We start from the raw sequence: 23,260 nt of genomic DNA, 5'->3' as shown, positions 1-23,260 counted from the left end.
TGCATCAGTGTTTGCATATTATATGTGGGTTTGGATGATGTTAGTTTCCCTCGACTGCCTGTGCTCAGAGGGATATCTGGGTGGCGAGTGGTGTTTTAACATTGCGTATCTTCTTATTGTCACTGACTTCTTCAAATCATTATTTGTATGAGTGACAAACTAGCTCCACCCTTTGCCTTCTAACTGGCATTTCAGTTCTGTTGCTTTTTTTGATCTAACCATGTTCATTCTACTTCTGTTTACTCCCTGTGGCACTCTTCCTCTAACTGCAGTTCAGTGCTACCATGCTTGATATTCCTTGGCCAGCTGACAGCTCACTTATCTAATGCACGTGGAGCCTAACGGTTTCATAGACAGGTACTACTTCTTGTCCTGGGCTTCTGGTCAGTAGGGTTTTTTTTCCCAACCTCTATAATGAACTTTACCCTGCATGTAGATGAACAGAAGTAATGGCTTCACAGAGGGGTGTGAACTCTTCCTATTTAAATTGCTAACTTGCAAGTCTGAATAATGTTAACGTGTTTAGTCATTTATTTGTTGGCTGTTCTAGCAGAAATGTTAGTCAAGCATTCATTTAGATCATGGATGGAATTATAGTTTGTGAATAAATGAAATATCACCAGTTCTATTGGCAAATCTGAGTACCTTGTCCTCAGACTTGCTGCCAATATTTTTCTGAAAAGGCACAAGCAATCCTTAGTTGCCAAAATAACAGTTTTGAACAAATGTATGTTGTTTAGTAACATTTGCTTTAAAGTTAAAAAGTATTTTTTCCATTTGTATGGTGTGTGTTCAGTTATATAGCCCAATACTTCATTCTTTACTTAACAGTAATACATTGAAAGAACAAACTCTGATAGCAGACTCAGTTGAAGGCAGGCATTTTAGCCAAAAATTCTGCCACTGTTAATATTTGAGCAGTTTGTAATGCACATAAATATTTGATTTATTGCACATGTTTTACAAAAACTTAAAAAGTGAATCAATCTGTGTTCCCTGAACTGTAGAATGTTAAATAACGAGAGCACTTTTATCAATCAGCATGGTTAGAATTTCTACACAGGAGTTTTCTACGTTATGTATTAAGTGATCTTGTTTGTCTTGATTAATTTTCTACTGCATATTTACATGGTTACTAGTAAACAGAGGGAGGGGGAGAGAGAGATGCATGTAATCGTTTTTGTAATTTTTTTCAGGTATTTTTAGCAGCAATGATGTAGCAGTATCATTTCCAAATGCAGTATCTGGCTCAGGATCTAGCACTCCCGTTTCCAGTTCTCATTTACCTCAGCAGGCTTCAGGCCACTTGCAGCAAGTGGGAGCTCTATCACCTTCAACTGCGCCTTCTGTAACTACTGTTGTTGCTGCAACTCAGGTAAACTATCACAAGAGTTTTAAGATAGAAAACAGTGTTACTGACCTGCTTAATTTCAATGTTAAAAGAAACTAATTTGTTTGGAAAATAGGTTAATAAACATTATATTTGTTGTGAAATGTTGTAGTGGCTGGAAGTTCCCCATAGTATTACATAGTCTTAATTTGTAAAGCACATAGATTTTTTTAAAATGTAGTCTGAGGAAGTGCTTATTAATAATAACTATATTATGACTAGTAGCATAAATGCTGGTTGCAGTTCATCAGTGTTCTAGCCAATGTTTTATCAGAACATAAGATTTTAAAAAGTAAAATATGTAAAGTTTTCTGTGTTTTATGCAAAAGTGATGGTATCAGTTAAAGAGTGGTTTGTTTGGGAGATTTAACAAATGGACACCTAGGCTAGCTCTAGCAAAGAGATGACCAAGGCTGACATCTTGGTAGCAAATGAATGTTGATGTATATGTTATAGTTTTGTATTTGAAAAGTCATGCAAATGAAGATCCATAGTTCATGTTTGATGGTGAAGGAATAAGGGAGGCATGGGAGAAGTGCAGAAGGGTGGCATAGTTGAAGTAATGAACCAGAAAAAAATACCTTTATGATAGTATTTTGTATGAATTTAAGTTGGACAAGATTACATTTATCAAGATAAGAGAGTACGAGGTTATAGTTGCAGAAAGTCACTGTAATTACTGTTGAAGTATGAAGGAATACTACAGTATGCATTATGGTTTATACTCCTTGTTTCTTGCATTTTTCATTTTCTGATTGGAATCTCTCTTACAATGAACATATCAATTATAAATCTTTTTGTGTGCTTATAAACAATGAACTTGGAAGTTGTCTACAATGATCTAAATATAAACATGAAAAAATCAAGCTTAATGTGTGTGTTTGCGCACAAGCAGATATGTATAGTGCCTGGATAGAAATGCTGTGTGAAGACCAACACAGATTACATTTCAGTATCAAATAGCAATTTGTTCTTATAGGTGGCAGTTAATATTTTTACATCATTCTTCTGGACTGGTTTGCTAGAAAAATGAGGTGGTTTCACCCAAAATTGAGTGCTACCTCTTGCACAGATTGATGGAAACTACTTTAAAGAAATTAATTAAAATTTTGGTACTTTAGGAAATTCTCCTCTTTTTTTCATTTCCAGAGATCACTGCACACTCTAACTCAGTGACAACACTTTAATAGAACAGTTTGGAGTTCGAGGGAGGGGTTGTGGCATCGTTCAGTAGCAGGTTAAAAGTTTTTAAGAAAACCCAAATAAGTCAATGCTCAGTTTTCACAGAGGAGAGCTTTGCCAGCAGTCTTGGGAAGACTCGGCCTTTTGTACTGCTCAACGTATTCATAAATGATCTGGGGAAAGGAGGAGGAGGAGCACACACCAAGTTTGCTGATTATGCTGGGTTATGCAGTGAGCCATTATGAAGATCAGCTGTCACAAACTGCTGAAAGACCTCACCAGCCTATGTTGACAAGGTGGTGAGAGGGCAAATAAAATCAGTGTTAAAGGGAAAGCACAGTTTCTATTCAAAACAGATACGGTACATGCCAGAAGAGGTACAAGAAGAGCCATGGTAGTGAACAATGGCAAAGAACTTCTTTATAAGGAGTGAGTAAATAGTGAGGGACTCATGGCCTCAAAAAGAGACACTGAGATGGGATAAGACAAAGGTCTGTAAAATCAATTGACATGGAGAAGTTAAATAAGCAGGAGTTGTGCACCATCACTTCTGTTTGTTAACCTCTGTCAGAAGATAAACAGATTGAAAAAGCAATTGGACAAAACCCATATTTTATGAGTCAGGAAAATAAATACCATAGTATTTTTTTTCTCTTATGTTCTCACAAAAAAAGGACAACTATACCCTAAGAGAAGGACCTTCTCTTACTGTTTAGCTGAACTAGAGAGCCCTCCATAGGTTAATTGCTTAAAATTCCTGTCCTTTCTTTGCCTTTGTTTCTAGTGAGTTGCCTTGGGGGCTTTGGCTTTTTTTTCATCCGCAAAGGAGTTGTGTATCTTGCCTGACTACCAAACTTGTTTTCAAGTGGTCATAGATTTACTTGTCAGGATCTTATTCACAGGTACTACTTAGAGAGTCTTGGGTTTGAGATATATAAGGAGATTGAAATCGTGAATTTTGGTTGACAGCCGTAAAGGTGAGCTCCTGTATTTGAATTAACAAAGTCTCCGCTGCTTCAGTGAGTCTCCTTTCAGTGCATAAGGTCTGTACTACCTTGGTGAGATTCAGTCAGGAGAGCCTAGTTTACCATGTAGTTGTTCTCCACTTGAAGCAACCATTTATTTATTTATTTAGTTTTAAAAAATCTCTTTCCCAACCCCCCACCCACTTTCCATTTAGCATAAATGACTGATTATACGTCAAGGACTAGGGTTTACCTACTTACATCTGCAAAGTTCCATCAGAGTGCTGTCTGCTTACTGGGCTCTTGTGGATGTATTCTCAGTGTTTACCCACCTCTCTAAATAAGAGTGTGCTAGTATGTTTCTTGTGTAGTATTCTGATTGAAAGAAAACCATCATCCTAGGCTATAAGCTAAGGTAAGCTTGTACCTCTATAGCTGGTAAAAAGTAATAGTTAAAAAATTAGGTTTTACTTAAACTGTTAGTTAAGAGAGCAAGTATGACTGAATTTTGTCTGCTCATTTATTCAGTCATGTTAGCAGATGGACTACTGGAATAGTGCTAGAACTTGGAATTGCCTCAAAGATGTGCTGCTAAGGTGCATCCTGTAAGATTTCAGCTGGTTTTTTAGATCTCTGTTGGGCATTTGTAATTATGATTTTGGGGACATCATAAATGTATCCATTTTGAAGGTTTTTTTGTATGTCTCTTTTTTTTAAAAGGGTGTTAAGAAATTCTAAGAGAATGTCTTGGGAAAAAATACATTCCCATAGAATCAGTCTCAGAATTAGCTGATATGTTCTGATTAGAATGGCATGATAGACCTAATGCAGAAAATTTTGTTCATAGCATTGAAAAAACTTGAAAACAGTTGAAAGCAACTGCCCTAGATTAGGTAATACTATTATTAAAAACTGCTAGTAAATTAATACTACTCAAAATGACAAAATAACTTCTATTATTTTTAATAACTTACTGGCCTGTGTAAAACTTTGGTGATTAAAAACTCAAAGTGCTTTTTTTTCTTCAACAACTAAGCAACACTGATTTTAAAGCTTAAAAAACCTCACAACTTGAAAATCCTGGGTTTTGAATTTTCGTTCTATTGACTAGTATGATAATTTCCATACTGTGGTTTTTGTTTGTTTGTAAGACAAAAGCACTGTATGGACCTTGTTACAATCTCCTTTTCTGCCTCATTTTCTTTTCTCTCATGCCACTCATAATTTTTTTTCATAATTTTTATTCCAAACTAATAAATCCAGAAGAGATTGTGAACTTGTGTTCCATGATATGTCATAATGGATTTGAAGTGCTGGTGTTCCTCACCAGGTGGGAACTGGTGGACAAGTGAATATGCCATGTGCTGGAAATGCAGATTATTTTGCATTTTATTTTTTTTTAAATATGTCTTGGGCCTAGACTGCTTATTCAAAATATAAAATATATATTAAGCGTACACTGCTTAATTCAAAAAGGCTTTATTAGCTAACGATGCATTTAGCAGTTGCAAAATGTAGTAGAAAAGGGGTACAGGCCACACAAATATTTTCTCCTGGTTTTCCATGAATTGATGCTCTTGACATGGTTGTGGGTACTGCCTATTTCATATGTAACAGTAAATTGCTGTATGCCAAACTTGTGTCTTTTCTCTCAGAAGTGTGTCTTTAACTTTCATATGGTTATTGATATGTGCTCTGTTATTGAGAAGAATCTCTTTCTTCCATTTGGATTTTGAGTATCATCTTTAACTTTCCCCTTTTAAACCAGGTCATGAGTTGCACCACTTGAACGTTGTATGCTCAATTTCTATCTCAAATATTTCATAGTGCTTCATTGTTAGAGCAAAAATGTTTGTTAGCCTGTTCTGTAACAATTTGCTGTACTGCTCTTTCTGATAAGTTATTCTTTATTATTAACATGTTCATAAAAATGTGGTAATCTGGGTGCCTCAGCATCTCCTAGTCTTGTACGGCAGGATTTGTTTTTATTCATTTAGTGCTGTATAATTGAATGTCTACTACTTTGGTTGGGGTTGAGATTGAAATTGCTTGAGCTGTGTGTTCTTTTTGATGACTTAAATGAGTGAAATTACCCTACTGGAGCTCTGTGGCCAATTGTTTCTGGCATCCCCAGGTGCTGAATGCAGAATCAAACTGCAGAATTGGGAGTAAAGGTTTTTGACTGGGCTTTCTTCGGTCATTGATTGTTAAAGCCATTCAGTGGTTCAGACTGTATATCTTTAAAGAAAAAAAAATGTGTTTAAGTGTCTTGTAATCTCATTTCAATAGTGCTTTTAGTGGGAGTGGAAATGACATGTAGTAGTTTGCTTAAACACACTGTCTTTTACTTAAAAAAACTGTAGCTCATCAAATTTCTGGGGTTGGTATTGTATGATCCAGTAAGGTATGATCTTTACATTATAGTAATCTCAGTTCATTGAGACATTTTAAGATTTTATTCTTACTCTGAAAATTCAATATCAAATTTTCACTTTGATTTTTTTTCATTCTTCTGTGTGATGGTATCTCTGCTCTTGGTGACTGTAATAAGTACATCTGTGAGACAATTTCAAGCAATATGGCATATATTGTTACTAACCTCTTCTACAGATACAGTCCCGAAGATTTTCTTATGGTGGGATTTTTTTGCTGCTGCTAGATTCTTTTTTCTTTTCTAAGTGTTTTTTCTTCTGTAGCTTCTGTTTTATTTTCTTCCTAAATTCCCAACTCTTGCTTTATGCACAGTGCTTTCTTTGCCACAGAGGCAGATAATGAAGAGAGAAAAGGACAAGAAATATCTGTAACTGCAGTTCTTGTGGCTTGCACAGAGATAGGGAAACTGAATAGTTGCTGTTTGTTATTCTTTACATCCAGGATTTATTTGTGATGGCATGATAGGTCCTCTTCAACATAGTGTAATGTACTGCTGCCTCCAGGATGCAGATGTGGTAATTGGGAAGGTAGGTACTGCTGCTGTGTTGCAATTCTGAGTGAAGGAAGTTTGCTTTTTATCACTTCCATTGTCCCTTCCAAAGTTCCTTTGGCTTTATTTCCATTAGGAACAGTACAAAAGCAGCAGGGTTTTCTTTAGCATTCATATAGAGGTAGTTATCCTCCTTTGTCTGATCCAGCTTCTAGGGGGAGATAAGGCTTATTTTTTTCCAGTAGATTTGGAGTTATTTGTTAACAATAGGGGAATGTGAAAGCTAAGGAATCCTGAGATCTTTTCTGAATGTAGGGCATCTGATGTTTCAGATGCATCTGTCCTGTGGTTTTTATTTTCTCATTTTCTGAATTAATCTAGTCCCTAATTTTGGATCTCTGTATTCCCCTGCTCTTTCTCCAAATTACTAGTCTACACTATTTTTGGCTTTCTGTCTTAGTGGGTTTGTTTCTTGTCATAGTTTAAGTCTGCTCATCATTTTTCATGCTATCAAGGGAACTTTCTTGTCCTTTTTATTTTATATTCTGGCACTCATGGGAAAATAAATGAAAAGACAGGAAATAGGAACTCTATTCTTAGTTTTTGTTCCTTTCAACAGAGAAGTTAGGAACAGTTTTGGGACCAATCTTATTTGTAACTTTCCACAACAGGGGTGGAATTATGAAGGAACTTAAAAGTACATCTTAAATAAGTAGATGTTCCTCTGCTGAAAATTCAGGTTGAGAGGGGTTTTTGCAAGTCTGCGGGAGGGGGTTGGGCATTTGCATGGGACAGTAAAATGCACCCACCTAATCGATACTGCTTCCAAGTTTACAGTTGTAACCTGAAGTTATGGATGCTGCATTCTTAAATTCAGTATGGCCAAGGAACATACTACTTTGTGCACTTTTTGTTTTCCATTCTTGTTCAGGGAAACATTCCCTGTTCCTACTGGTTTGGATTTGTGTTTTTTAAAATTTAATATTCAGCAGAAAGTAAATGTGAGGAAGGAAAGAAGAAAAGTTTCAGGCATCTGAAGTCTGCTAGAGCTAGGCAGACTGCTGTGTTTTAAGGGACGGCTCTGGGCCATCCTCCCTGTGGATAGTCTAATGGCAGGTCTATCAGCCATCAGTGTTTAGTCAAATTTTATTTGGTGAGTAGAATAAATGCATGGGAAAAAAAGCCAAGCTGCCCTCAGTTCCAGGACTTTAAGATGCAACAGCTGTGACTTGCATTAGATGTTTGACTGCTTAAGTGAGCTTCCTACTCCACTCCTGAAGATGCACATCTCAACCATATGTAAGTTAGGAGTTGGTGTGAAACTCCTGTAGTCACCTTTGGATCAGAACATCTTAAAACTGGAGACTTTGACATTACCTCAACAAACTTATTTAAACAATAATCCTTTTTTTTTTGCAGTGCAAAGGAACTTAGCATAATTACTGTACATTAAACTGCATTAGACATGTAATCAGAGTTGATTTCCAGAATTAAGAAGTTACTCCCTTTTTACATTTTCTTCAGGCCACTTTTTGAAGTCTGTTCCTCAACATGGAAATCATTGAGATACTGAGTGCTGTAAGAGCTGTTAGGAAGTCCAGAGTGCAGATAGTATAGATTTCTACTGCGTATTTGGTGGGTGCTTTGTGGTGAAACCTCTCACCTCTTAGTCATTAAGATAAAGCATAGACAGCAATTATGGCAATGTTAAAATATTGCTAAATTTCACCAAAACAAGTAAGTTAGTTCATTTTTTTGAGTTTGGTTTATACATTGTCATACAGGGTATGTTGTTGGTTTGGAGAAGGGGTGTTGTTTGTTGGGGCTTTAGTGGCTTTTTGGTGTTTTAGGTTTGTTTTTTTTGTTTTACCTTTGATATGAATGATAATTAAATAGAGACTAATAAAACATCCGGAGATAATGACGTTGCATGGTTTAAGCAGCATGTTTCCAGAAAAAGGAAATTGGATCCTTACTGTGGTACTAGAATTTTCTAATCGATAGAAATGCTGGATACATGGAAACCAATTAACATATTTTATGTTACTATCAAAACACCTCTTGATGATAAAGTCTCTTGAAAGAGGCTCCTACTCACTGGGTGAAAGGTAAAATATCAACATGGATCACAGGCTGTTTGGATGCTGAAATTATTTGGTTTTCTTTATCTTATAACTTAACAAAAAGATACAAATGGAAATCTCAGTCCATCCAGAACAAAAAGAAATAATTCTTAACAGAGTACGTTGCTCGTCTTTAGGACTCATTGCCACAGGAAATTGCCAGTGCTTCTAGATTTGCAAAGTGTGCTTAATGCATCCTTTAGTATGTTGTAGACAGAGAGGTTTGATATTTTGGTGTTGGATGTCAGTGCAAAACAGAGACTTTCTTTCCAAACCTACTAAATCATATTTGTGTCATAACCACTTAAATTTCAGTCTTGCAAAATGAAAAATGTGAAAGAACTGTACCAGTAAAAGTTTTTCCATCAAAATTGTCTTGTTTCTCACTTTAAAGCTGTTTTAATTTCTAGCTACTTCTGGGCAAAATGGGTAAAAATCTAATTTTCTTTTTGTTCAGTCTAACTGAGGATTTTTGGGGTGGGGGAGGAGGAGAGTAGCAAGGAGGAAGAATTTACAGCCAGAGGGAAAATTCCTTCTAACATGTGACTCAAGTAGAAGAACAAAGGAATCATAGTTGCAAATAATCTAGTATTTAGCCCAATGAAATTCTTGTTTTCCTCTTGCTTCAGAAAGCTTGTCTTCGTGTAGACTTGTGCAATATAGAGTAGTCTGAAAGGCAGTTGGGAGGTTTTGCACAGTGCCGCACGCTGAGACAACTGCATCAATGTTTCGCTCTGGCAATAAACGTTTTCTGCCTTCAAGCTGAAGCTTATTTAGCTTGGCTTATCTGGTGCTGCTGTAGCAACCATCAGTCTCCAGGCAACTGAGGCACATTGACCTCTTCGTTGAACTGAGTGTAGCACTACTTCAATTTAGCTGCCTGAGACAATAATAATGGTGTTGAATGTAAAAAGTGTGAAATTTTCCAGTTTGTATGCAATGGAAATAATAAAACTATTTAGATGAAACAATGTCTTACTTGAAAAATATTTCAAGTATGTATGATGTGTGTTTGTTGCAAGCTACAGAGTTGGTTGCTGAGGTGTTGTTGGCCTTATAGGCCTTGTGTATATGTTGAGGATGTTGCAAGCATTTCTGCACAGCAGCAATTCTGCTACTGTAGGTGTTTGTTTCATCACTTAAATTGCAGAGACTGCTGATATTTAGATAGTTAAAATGTCCGTGCTTATGAATAAGTAACAGATTATTTATTGTTACTCTTTTTGAAATTATGGATGATCTCAAAAGCAGTTACTTTTCTATTAGATCTATTAGACATCTATTATTTGATATATTGCAAGTGTCTGGCTTTCTTTGGAATACTGGTATGAAGAAAATAGATTCCTCTATGGGTATACTGAGTTTGTTTCCTAATAAAGTAATTTTTTTCTGCTAGTTAGTGTGAGAGTGAAATTGAGATTCTTCATATATAGATTAAAGTTCTTAAGTAAAACAGATTCTTGGGCAAGGTACAGCTTCCATGTCCATGTAGAGCATATACAGTTTAAGTGCTGTGAAGACAGAGGTAGATGGAAAAGATAGAGCAATCAACTTAAGGTGAAAGGGCTTTGTGTTGAAAGGATGGCTCTGTTTTCACTTAGGTCTGTGGAGGAATCCCAGGGTCTTATCTCTACAAAGACTCCTTTAAAAAACAAACCAAACCTGCAACAAAACAAAATCTCCAAACAAAAAAACCCCAACCTAACAAAAAAGACCTCTTAATGATGTAGCATTCTAGTAAGTTTTTTTTTAAGTCTCTTTTTTATGCTGGTATATAAATAAATAGATCTTAATTGGTTAAAAATTTATATAATGTCTAGTTAGTTAACGTGAAAGAGAGGAGCAAAGTGGTAGTACAGTTGAGGTTATAGTGTTTTCACATTATTGGAAGATGGGCCTTCTATCCATGTGGTTTTTAATGACTTTATGTGCCCTTGTTGTACACTGGGCAGAGGTATAAATTAGTTTCTGTAGGTGTGCCATTAATTTTTCATTTTGCCTTTCAAATCCCACTGTGTTTCCCAGTTGTATTCATTCATACCTTTCTTGGAAAATACTTGACTGCTGGTGTTTGAAGGTTAGGTGGTTTAATTTAATTGAAGGATTTATTTGTATGTTTAATCAAAACAATTGATTCTCAAAGACAGTATTTGATTATTAGCTTGTTCATAAGCCAGAGTCTTCATTACAGGAAGAAGTTCAAAGGATTTATTTTTGCTGCAGACAGAAAAAGTACTACTAATGTGAATAGTGTATCCATGGAATGATGTCACAAATACATTTTTCCTGACAGATTTAAATTACAACAATTTTTACACTTGTAAATAATGTTGTTTTTCTTCTTGAATGGAAAATTGCGTCTTCTAAGACATCATAAACCCTTTTTCTGATTTTATTTTAATGTTTCCAACCTCTTAATTATACTTTCCAGGTAACTCTTTTATTTCAACCAAGTGGTGAAAACATTTTTTGTGCAATTGTACCTTGATTATCTGTTTTAAAAAATCCCCAAACTTTAAGGGTTTCAGAGTGCTTGGATGGTAATGGTGGCAGTATGGGAGGGCTATCTTTTCAATCTCAGTGTTGCTTTCGTAGAAAGAATGTATAAAAAACTACTGTAGATGTTTGGGTTTGATTTCATTGGTGATTGTGATAGCAGATGAGGTGAGGTTTGCTATAAAAACTCACTCTGATTCCAGTAATGAGTAGTGCTGTAGTAGTGTTTTAGTCAAGTGGTCAGTATTGTTTGCTTTAAATTCAGTTATGTTCAACTTAAGAGAGCCAAAACATATATTAAAAAGATGTAAACCAAAGTATCAATTTAATTAAAATTTGTTAATAGTAATTATTGTACTACAGATTAGTATTGTTTTGTGTTGTGCTAGTTGTTTTGAAAAGTCAGATGAAAATTTTTGGAAGAAATGTGGGGACTGTGTTTTATTAAGGATTTTCTGTGTTGTCTTCCATCTGTGTTTCTTGGCATATAGGAAAAATGAAGAAGAATTTAGATTTTTGTTTTTCCATTGGAAACAAGGTCTTGATAAGCATTCTAAGATATCTAAGCAAATTCTGTATTTGTGGTGAAAATTTTCAAGGGTTGTGTCGCAGGAAGTGGTGCATGAGAAGAGGTACCATGTGGCAGGTCTCCTCTGTATTGCTGTGAATTGTGCTGTGAGCACCCTTCTGTGGGTGTGCTTTGCCATCCCAAGGAGCAGCTGACAATTCACAGGAGGCGAGTGATGGTGGGTGTTGCTGAGTTCCTCACCTCTCCTTGATGCAGTTAAAGGTTGTACCCTGAGTCCTGAAAGAATAAAAGGAAGCATTGGCATATTCTTCCATTTGCCTTCAATACACAAGCAAAGGCCTTAAAAATTCTAGGGATAAAAATATTTCTTCACTTGCACAAGTTAAGTAGGAAACACAAGGCAAGTTTGATTCTGCTGCTGTAATTTGATAGGCAGCTCTTTTCACCTCTCAAGAGAAGAAAATAATTTTTATATATGCACATTATAATTTTTTATTATAATTATTTGTCTAGAATGTGTTCATATTTAATCTCATTCAATTTCAGTGCAGGTTTTAATTAATTGTTCAGATAAATGTTGCTTGCCATAGACCAAAATGCATCAGCTTAAGATGTCTTCTAGATGAACTAAACAGATGCTAATACTTGGTCCTGTGTTTGAATTTCCTTCCATATTTCATGAAGCTAGACCTTCATGGAAAGTATTTGTAACATCTCAGATGTGTAGCAGAACAGCTTGCAGAAAATTTAGCTTTAAATTTCATCTGCATCGAATTTTTTTGTATTATTTCAGTCGTAGTTGGCCATAAGTTGTCATTAGTGGTATCTCTGATTCTCTTTATTTCTTGACTTTGTGTTAGTAGGAGTAAGGGGGAGTTCCGCACTTTGTATCACAGCATCATGCTGTGATGAATAACCTATATGATTGGTAAATGGTGTGACCCCAACCACAGGAACAATTATATGTTTTTATTTTAAACAAGAAATAAAATTAACCTTTGAAATGATTTTTGACAAATAAATATTGGCAGAAATAGGTAATTAGGTAATGCGTCACTAATTGTAAAGCATTATGATGATATCACACAAAGCTACAATATAGCAATCACAGTTTTTAAAGTAGAGGGGGAAAGGGGTGTTGATTGGATATAAACTGATTAAGAAGCTGTCTTGGAATTGGTTGTTCTGGCTATCCTTGTTGCCCTATCACGAAAGGAAGAGAGTTCAGTAATGGTTTAACTACAATTAAATCCCTCCCCTTTCTTTGTGGAAACTCAACTGTAGGCATTTCAGCATTAGCCTAAACAATGGTTTTGAATATGTTAAGCCTCTAACAATTAGGGAGCAGTTTGGGGCATTGAATAATGTGGAATGATGCAATTGAATCTGACAGCTTCAACAGTCAGCCTACTCATGGGACCCAAAAGTTGTTCACACTTGGTTTCATCTCTCATCACACGCTGAGTATTAAAACCTTACTGGTGTGGAGCTGAGACAGAAATGAGGCCTGTTATCAGAAAATATTTCATAGCATAAAACTTGAAAGGAATGGGGAAAAAGGCATGTTCAAAGAGTCTCAAAGTTTTGCAACTCAATCTGATTGCATGCAGCTAAGCATTATCTCATTTTTCTCCCATTTGTTTTCTTGTACTGAAAGAACATGTAACTTTTGATTGAAGAGACTGCTTTCCCTGGAAATTTCAGATGGGAGTAAATGTTCAGATATGAATGCTCTGGAAACTTTATAGTCATAATGTTAGATACTATCCTGGAGTCATGCAAGCATATAAAACTTTTCTAAATATTTTGGAGGACATCTGTATATATGAGTTAAATGTAGTTAACTTGCAAGTCTTGTTCTTTAATTAGAGGAATATGCTTGTACTTTCTCTCTTGCTGTAGAGGAAATATTTTTAAACATCAGTCAAATATCAATCATTTCTTACTGCACATGGGCATTCTCTGAATTACAATGCATCATCCTTCTGCACTGCTCTGCTGCTTACGGCTTTACTGATTTATTGAACATGCCATAGAGGAAAGCAGTGTGTGTGTACCTCTAGATGGCTTAAATCCTTCTGCTAAAATATTTTCAGGAAAATTTGCTGCCTTTTCAAAATAAATACTTGTTAGTCTTGAGTTTTATTAGTTCATACATTTTGATCATGTATTGTGCTGAGTGTTTAAATAGAAACAGTTGAAATAAAGAATAATATAGCATTAAAAGTTCTGCATTTTAGAACATGTGTCAGTCCTGTGACCTTAATATGTATTGACAGGATGATTTCGCATTTTTAATAAATGCTTGCTACAGCTTGTTTCGACTGTGAGTGAAACATGAAGCCCCTATTTCACCTTTAAATAATGTAGCACTCCTCCACCTTCTCTACTTCCTTGTCAGATGAAGTCGTCACATATATAAGAAAGCTTCACAAATCATTATTCTTGTCATTTTACGTTGCCATTTTAAAAAAGTATTTTCAAAGGTTTTTTTAATTTGCCTTCAACTTACTTGAACAATTTTATTGTGTCTTTTTGCTTTAAGAGTTGCATAGGATGCAGGATGGCATTGGAACTTATATAGTTCCAACTTTTAAGACACCTTTATTATTATTTTAAAATGCAAACAGGGTAGCATTTAGAGTGAAACCACTGCTTGTGAAGAAACTCAAGTTCTTAGATATTGTTTAAATCCTTCTAAGTCTTTTGATCTGTTACATCAACCCACTTAGCAAACGTTTAATTCCTTTGATGTCTTCTGTTTCGTGGTGTGATAGTTAACTCAACAAACTTTAGCAACTCCCTTCAAGATACTTAGGTACTTTCAGAAAGTTCTTAATGCTGTTTGTGTATGCTCCAGTCAAATAAATGTGTATCCCCCTTGCTGATTATAGCTACCCTGCCATCATAAATTAATATATAGCTGCTATTGCACAGTTTTAATCAGCCTTGCAGTGAATTACATGGACTGAGAGCTGAGTATAGAAGCTTCTGTGTAAAATGTGAGCTGTACATACACTTACTGGAAGTAAACGAAATCTTTTAGGGAAAAATGCTAAAATTAAATAGAAATAAGACCTGGTGTTTGGAGTTTAAAACCTGCTCCCACCCTACCCCTGGAGCTATGAGTAGAACTCATACCATCATATAAACTTCTATTTTCCTAGTCTGGCCTTTTAGATATGGTTGAATGATAATACTGGTTGAATCTCTTAATAATCCATTCTCTAAGGTTTTATCAGTGAAAGGATTTGACTGAAGTTGGTTTGGTTTTGAGGGGAGAACAGCTGAAGGTTGCTGGGAACAACAATAGTTAAGTTGGAACTGCCCTATAGACATTTTTTAAAAGGAAAATAGCAGGACTTGTGCAATATTGCTGCCTTCGTCAGTGTCACAGTAATACAGATTGTATTTCTGGAAGCTGTTGTACCTGGGTAGGTGGAAATGCCTGCATTATTTTTAAGACTTAGAAATAGTTCAGATGAATTCTACTAAGGATACGCAATTCTTTAAAACAACCCCAACAAACAACCGAAAGAAGTAACAGCCAAATTTGAAGTGAACTGTGGTTCCATGTCTAGCAATCTTGCGTGTGCCTAGAAACTGAAAAGTGAATGAACCCCTGATCATTCTAAGCAATTACTTGTGGCTTTTTCTAACTTTGTGACAGTAGAAGAATGTAAATATCAGGCACAATTTCTCACCAGTATATAGTAAATAAAGCATCATTGAAAACAGTTGTGTGAATTCATAAAAGTCCATTCATCAAGTTTAATATGTTGGCAGAAAGCCAAAAGTTAATGGTAGTGTGTGATTCTTTCCAGAGACATAGTTTATACTCTGTAATATTTTGCTGTAATAACCAGTATGTTTCCCCTGTCTCTTGTGTGCAGTTATGCACGTCAAAATGTCCCACAAATTGAGTTCCTTACTGCTCACCTTCTTTTTTAGTTTTTCAAAAAAAGTTTCATTTATAAAGGTTGTTTACATTCTCTTAGAAGATTAATTTTAAAACCAGTGATCACACAGATTTGTGTATCTTTGATTCCACCTCCTCTTCCCCCCCCTCGGTCTTTTCTTTGTTCTGAAATAATTTTTTTATCAGGTAGGAAAATGCTTTTAAAATAAGCAGCTGTGCTTTAATTTCTTTGATTGCCTGTCTCTGCAACTTAGCATTTGATACAAATCTTTTTTTCTTCGAAAGGGAAAAAGCATAAGCAGCCAAGGAAGAAGGTATTTTTATTGCATTGGATTATGCAAGATTTTGGCCAGCCTCCTTAGCTTCATCTGTTTAAGGGTTCATTTTCGCTTGTTTGGCACAAGTCCCAGCAGAGACCTTCAGAATTGTGGTTAGCAACATGAATGAACACAAACTTTGGGAGCTCTTCAATAAGTAGAGCTGGCCAACTGCCAAAAATACAGTTCCTTATATGGGGTCAGGGCAAAGCTGTGGTTCCCGGAGCCCCCTATTGTATAGAAAACATACTTGTAATGGCTGTTTGCGTTCTTTAAAATAAAAACAAAACAAAACAAAAAAACACCAGGCTTCCAAGTCTATCAAAATAGGAAGTAACAAAATACTGTGCACGTTTTACTAATGACGGAGTCGAGCAAAGGAAATATGGCTCTGTGTAGTTAAACTATAGAGCTGAAAGTTGGACCTTTTGACCTCCACAGCCGGCTTGTGATGTAAGGAACCCAAGCATTTGTGAGACATCTGTTGTCTACCTGCCCTTATTTTGTAAATGGTTTAATAAGATTAAATAATTAGTAGGATAACCACATGGTCGCCATGCTACTAAGTCCAAGCATTGAGCGCATACTTCAGGATTGCAAGGAAGTCTGCCCATCCTGCAAACTGTGGTTGTTTTATAATGCACTTTAGGTATTTTTAATATTTGCTACAGTACTTTTTTATTAGAAGGGTTTTCTGTAATTATAAGATCTTGCCAACCACAAATGCAGCACACATTAAAACCTGATCTATTTTTTGAAGTACTGCAGTTGTATTTCTATGCTCACAAATGGAAAACTTTTTCTTTTAAATACACTGTTTTAAAAAGCATCCTACTTACAAAAATAATAAATGTGCATTTAGGAAGCTTCTTCAAATACATTTAGCATTTCTCCCCGTTTATTAAAAAAGGATTAAAGTTTTAATTGGTTTCTTGCAGGCGAACACCCTACCTGGATCTTCTCTCAGTCTGCCTCCATCCCACATGTACGGCAATAGGCTGAATCCAAATTCAGCCATGGCAGCACTTATAGCTCAGTCTGAAAACAGCCAAGCAGGTAAGCTTCCTCTGCCGGTGCAAATGTGCAGCTTGATAGAACTCCTTGTTTTTCAAAAGGCTGTTAAATAGTATGTTTGATTTCTGCTCAACTTTTGGTTATTAAATGTCTGTACAAAGTTGTTCTGTGTTGGAAGTAAATTCTAGTTGTTCTGTGGAACAGCGTGGGTTTTCTTCCTCCTTTTTCTCCCTCGGTGTGTGAAATGTAAATGTTTAAGCAGAGCCATCAGCAGGCAGGAATGCACCAGTGTCTCTTGTGACTCCCGTGATTGATGCGCTCAGTTCCCAGCTCTTTGCAGCCGGAGTGACACAGCTCTGGGTTTTGTCGTGAATAGTTGAAACCTTTATTTGCATAATTCATGAAATTGCATTACATACAAGTTCGTGTGAAAGAGATCCCGTTAGAGAACTTGTGCAGCATTTAATAATCTTGTGAATATTTACCGATTGGCATTTGGTACCGCGGGCTCTCCGCTGCGGTTTTAATGAGCCGCTGGCTTTGCTTTGTTTCATTCCCTCCGTAAGGATTTGTTGACATGTCGTAGTAGTCATGCCTGTTTGGGGGAAGGGAATGAGTTTAGCAGTTTACCAAGAATGGATCAGTCATGTCTTTGCCCTCCAAGGGGTCGGAGGTCGCTTGACTCAGAATAGGGGGAGGGCAACCTTGAAGGGGGCAGATAGGGTTATTTTATTGAGAGGCCATAGGGAAAATAACCCTTTTGAGTCCTTCCAAGCAAAACGTTTTCGTATATTTAATGAGGCCTTTTTTGTTTGTTTTACTACCTTTTTAGCAAGGGGCTTTCCTATGCTTTGCTTATAAATAGGAATTAGTGAATTATACGCTTTCATAAAGTTTTCAGTAAATTTGCAGCATAATGTGTTCTTGTTAGATGGCAGCAGTAAGTTTACTACGTTATATATTTTATGAGTTGTTTTGGGATGCAAAGTGTTAAAAAAATACAGAGCATCAGGATTTGCTGTGATAAGCATACAGATTAGCTGTCCACAGCTGTGATTCATTACTTTCACCGTACAAATTAAAAGTGGCTGAGGGGAGGGTACTGCAAATGCAAACCACGCTTCTGTGCTGTAAAACTGAAAGGAATGAAAGAAGTGAACATAATCCATGGCCTGGTACAGCCTCAGAAATGTGTAAGGACAACACCTTACATGCTACAGTTCAGCAATCCTAAACTAGTTACTTATTCACTCTTCAGCAGTAACTACAGATAGAAGTTGAGATTGAAGGTATTTTTAAAATATCCACATCAGATATTAAAGCTCTTATCTAAGAAAAGGCGATTTATCAGCTGTGAAATATTTACACTGCAGATCAAGATCTCGGAGATAACAGCCGAAGCCTTGTTGGCAGAGGAGGATCACCCAGAGGAAGTCTCTCACCACGGTAAGCGTTATTTACATTGGAAAGTGCAGGCAGAGGAAATGTTTTAAGATTTGCAAACTTCAGTGTTTCTACCAGCAATACCAAAGTGTTTTAAAAGCCCATACATAAAAAAGTATAAACACACATGTATAAATACATGTATTTTTATATCAATATGTCCTTCTAAAAAAATCCCTTATACATCCAGAGAGCTAAAATTGTGCTGAAATTTACTTTTGTATCAACTGAAATTAGGCTTATAAATTAGCATTTGTAGGTAAGTTAGTTTACTCTCTTATTTAAGAAATGGAGTGTTGCTTTAGAGGGATTTATCTATTATTTAATCCATATGTACTGCTTATCTCCTCAGATTTGTTACCAATCCTAGTTTAGTAGTATTTGCAAAAATTCCAAAATCCCATATACTTGACAATGATCACAAGAATAAGATGGTGTGAAACATTAAATATCAGTAAAAATTCCAAGCAAATATTTTCTTCTTTTTCCCTCACAAGTTCAAAATTTGTAGCAATTCTCTATAGAAAAAACATATTTTTTTTGTTCTGCTACAATTCACATTTGCTAGAAAACTTTGAGATAAGAATTCTGCTGAAACTGTATCATGTTATTTTGTTTTAAAATATTTGCTTCTAAAATTTCAATATTATGTTTTAAATATTTCAGTAATATTTTCTGTATATTTTAAGCAAACCTTTGTTTTAGAGGGCTTTATTTTCCATGCTGACTCCAATGTGAGCTAGACTTTATGGTGTTATTACTGTGGTTTTTACTTGGGGACTAATCATAAAAAAGATATATCTGAAAAAATATTTATCCTGAGAAAGATTTTAAGATAGTTCAAAAAATGCTAGTTACACAGAAATAGCATTATAATAATGAATTTCATTGCTATATCATGTGTTTATTATGGTAATTTATAACAAATATCTCTAAATTGGATAATTTAATGTACATGCCTGGCGTTGTTGATCTTGTATTATATTCCTTAATTAATCAAAAGACATCTTGCTGGGGTGAGATTATCCATTATAATACTTAGGTGTTATTACCTAGTCATGAACTTGTTTTTAAGTTTTTCAGTATGTGTTGCTTCTAAAATAAAAATAGAGAATTTACAAATTAGTTTAAATGGTATTCTTAGCATAAATATGTGTACTTACATTAGCATATAAATTGATCTGTGCAGACAAGGAATTTCAGAGAATTTTGCAAAGGGAAATGCTCATCAATTAGGAAATTCCAGAACTTTTGATTTTATATTATTTATATTATTTTATATTATGCATACATGTTGTGGTAATTCCGAGTTTTAATGCCTTCTTAGTTAATACGCAAAGACCTGGTCTTTGCACGATTTGCATCGGTCATAGCTGAGTTCAGTCTGTCTTTTGGTCAAATACTTGGGAAGGTAAACTTCTTAAATGTGATACTTCTACAGAGTTTGTCTGTTCAGGTATCTTCAGTCCATGCTTGCAGCATGTAAAATACCAACTGGTTTTGATGGGGATGCTGAAGGGTAACCAGATGATACAAAGGCCACCTCAGTCCACAACTGAAAAGCTTCCTGCAGTGTATGGAAGCTGTAGCACTTTGCAAAGAGGAGAGAGATTTTGCTTGGCAGGGTTGTTCAAAAACAAGCCAAAAAGGGGAGGGGGGGCGGCGGTTTGGGAGTGGTGTGAAAGCAAAGAGGTGAAATTGCTGCTGTAGTAACAGAATTGGAAGATGGAAAAACTTAGTCTGAAATACCTAGCATGGAAAAAATGTGGAAAACCTACTCATTCAGTTAAGTTCAGTAGTAAGCAAATTTCATCCCTGGTTTGCGTGACAAAAAAGACTAAACATATGTCAGAGTTTCTAAAATGTGTAGGCAACTCCCCACCTTCCCCACTTCAGTAAATAAGTAACTCTGGTTACTTAAAATACAGTTTATAGTGAATAAAAAGCTAATGTAAAAAAATCTGCTGTCTGGAAACTTTGCAACTACGAATGTTACCTGCTTTATCTATTAAAATTATTTAGCTGCAAGTTCTGACTCTGTTCCCTTTGAAGCTTATGAGATACATAAATAACACAGTTCTCCGAAAGAACCATGTGATTTTCAGCGAGTTGCTTAAAATAAAAACACTTGCAGAACATTTGTTTGCTGTTGATGACGCAGCTGATTGCAGCTCTTCGGAGAAGACATATGTGACTCATGAGCTTGTATGGTCATTTCCAATTCATATTGTTATATCTTTGTACCCCAATATAACCACAGCGTTTGATGTTTAAGCTGTCGTATTTTAACTTTTAATATATATATGAGAAATATAAATATACCCGGTAAATGTGAGCTGTTTCCATTTTGCAAAGGAATTGCTGCTTTTCCCAAGGTAGCACTTAAACTTTTTTTTACTCCGTATTTAACCTTAGATTTTAAAATGTGTTATGTAATACCTGCAGTGAAATCTGTATGTCTGCTTATATCAAAATGCAGTATTGCTTCTAATTAATGCTCTATCGTATGGGTAACTTTACCAAACTTAATCAAAAAACAGTTGTGAAAGCAGGCAAGCTGTGAAACAGGGTTCTCATCTCCGTGGCAGGATTGGACCACTCCAGAGTGCATATTTATAATCCTCTTGGAAACTCTGATCAAATACTATTTGGAATAAGGATTCAACCCTAGCACACAGGAGCCATATCCTGTCTAAAGGATGAGTTAGGGGTTCAGTTGGAAGAGGAGAGATTGAGTAATATCGCAATACACAGAAATCTAGATTTTATTTTTTTTATTCTTGTTTTGTAAAGGCTTCCAGTGAAGGATTGCAGAGGTTATACATCATGTACTGCTTTGTTTCTGCCTTTGCAAAATTGATAGGAAGCAGTCCAAATCCCAGAAAGAATTTTGTTGGTGATTTAAAATTCAAAAGGCACAATCTCTTAGGGCAGCATTATGTGCTGCTCAGGACCATGCAGCCAGAGAGAGAAGTTTCTGGGGGAGTTGTTCAGGGGTTTTATGTATTTGTTTTCTGGTTTTGTTATGTTTTTTTTTTTTTTTTTCTTCTGAAGTGGGTTGTTTGTGTGAAGTGTAAGTGTGGTACCTCTGTGTAGAATATTTCTGCATAAACTTTCTTATTGCTTCAGCACATAGTGTAAACAGTGCGTTTTAAGACTGTTTTTGCTGTCTCTGTGCTGAACTGTTGCATGCTGTTGTCATCTCTTGTCAAAAAACACTACCTTGGTTACCCATTCATCAAGGCTTTTTGTTTTAACAAGTGCTTTCCTTTCTTCCTGTATGCAAAAGAGGAACTATTTATAAATACTTAACAGAGCTCTTAAGTCACCTACTTAAAACCTTTTCTCGTAAAAAATTGCTTTGCTCTGGTGCCTACAAAATGCTCGACAGTCATTAGGTAGCTAATGTGCTGTGACCACTGCTTATTACGGTAATCATAATTAACACACTGATTTCCTGAGCTCTCTGTGTTGTCCTGTACTGGAAGTGTGGTGGTCTTGTTGATAAGTTTGCACTACGGGTGGAACAGTATGGCTGTGATCCCACGATGCCACCAATTGCTTGCAGTAGTAACTAATACCTGAGAATCTGAGCTCACTGGAATTGATTAAACCTGCTCCCCACCCCCTCCCCAGTAACCAACAGCAAAACCAAGAACCAGCATTTAGTGGGCTTTGGTGTTGGTCCTGTAGGAGGAATGGGACCATGCAGACATGAGACCAGAAACCTGAGTCAGAAATACATAGAACATCTGGCTTTGCCTACAAGTTAAATTGTGCCCCATCCAATGCAAAAGAAGCCTTCTCCTAGGGCCTGAGAGAGGTAGCCAGTTTTCTCAGTGGCTGTGTGCTGAATATTTAATTTTCTCCTGAATGAGAAAGACATGTGGCAAGGGGATTATTCTTTCAACTGTGTGTGATCATGAGTAAAAAAGGAGGTATATTAAGTGTTCACAGTACAGGCAGAGGGTAACTTCTAACTTGCATTAGATCACTTGTGAACTAATATTTTCATGTAGTCCTTCAAAAATCCAGATTTACATGACTTTTTAGAACAAGTTAGTGGAATTATATATGGACTTTCTGTATGATGATTTTAATAAATTGGTTTTATTTTCCCAGTTTTCTCAGGGAAAGGTTTGAAGTTTGGTGTGGGTTATTTTTTTTGCCCTCAAAGTCAGTGCCCTGTGTATCCATATTATAATGATTTCCTGCTGTAGAAGTGTGTTGTATAATTTAATTCAGTGCTGTTTGTCAGTTACTGTCTTTTTAGTCTGTATGCAAGAAGAGGTTATGTGCTTTCTCAGTATAAATTCTCGCACTGTAATAATATGTCTTTCTTTTATTAAAGCCCTGGCAGTGAGAACCAGGAGTTCTTCGTGATTTTGATGAATTAACTTAGTCTTGGAAGCATAAGATATGTAGGTGCTAAGAGCTGATATAAGATAAGAAATTTCAACAGCCTTTTTCTAATACATTTCCTTTCATCCTTTTCTTTAAACAATAAATTCAATATTTCCCACAGATCCCCTGTGAGCAGCTTGCAGATTCGGTATGATCAGTCGGGGAATGGTTGTGGGGAAAATTTGCCCCCAGTAGCAGCCAGCATAGAACAACTTCTTGAGAGGCAGTGGAGTGAAGGACAACAGTTTTTATTAGAGCAAGGCACTCCCAGTGACAGTAAGTATTCACAATCTGTTTATTATGACTTTTGCCAACTGTTACTCAGAATTGCTATTTTGTGCTTGTCCAAGAATTTTAATAAAATTTGTTTTCTGCTGTGAATTGAAGTATAACTGTGGTTATATGTAGCACATGTCATCAATAGATTGCAGAAGACTTCTTCATAATTATCTACGTTTTTATAGATAGGGAAATTGTCATGCAAGAAGAAGTAACTTGCAGGTCCAATTGCAGTGTTTGGAAAAGAATTCTGAACTCTTAGATCCACTACAGTAA

At 36.0% G+C, this 23,260-nt stretch overlaps 1 protein-coding gene across 6 annotated transcripts in view; it reads left to right on the top strand.

Moving 5' to 3' along the window:
- MLLT10 (MLLT10 histone lysine methyltransferase DOT1L cofactor) overlaps positions 1-23,260 on the top strand; it is a 128,776-nt gene that overhangs the window by 92,735 nt on the left and 12,781 nt on the right. For all 6 annotated transcript variants that reach the window (XM_033052913.1, XM_033052921.1, XM_033052930.1 and 3 more), the window contains 4 exons: positions 1,197-1,375; positions 16,783-16,900; positions 18,232-18,304; positions 22,827-22,981. In XM_033052913.1, coding sequence (XP_032908804.1) covers positions 1,197-1,375; positions 16,783-16,900; positions 18,232-18,304; positions 22,827-22,981 — 525 coding nt within the window. The remainder of the gene's footprint in view (positions 1-1,196; positions 1,376-16,782; positions 16,901-18,231; positions 18,305-22,826; positions 22,982-23,260) is intronic.

The sequence above is a fragment of the Catharus ustulatus genome, chromosome 1 (assembly GCF_009819885.2).
Source record: "Catharus ustulatus isolate bCatUst1 chromosome 1, bCatUst1.pri.v2, whole genome shotgun sequence".
Classification (NCBI taxonomy): Eukaryota; Metazoa; Chordata; class Aves; order Passeriformes; family Turdidae; genus Catharus; species Catharus ustulatus.
The sequence above is the reverse complement of the archived record's forward strand: the minus strand, read 5'-3'. Positions and strand labels throughout refer to the sequence as shown.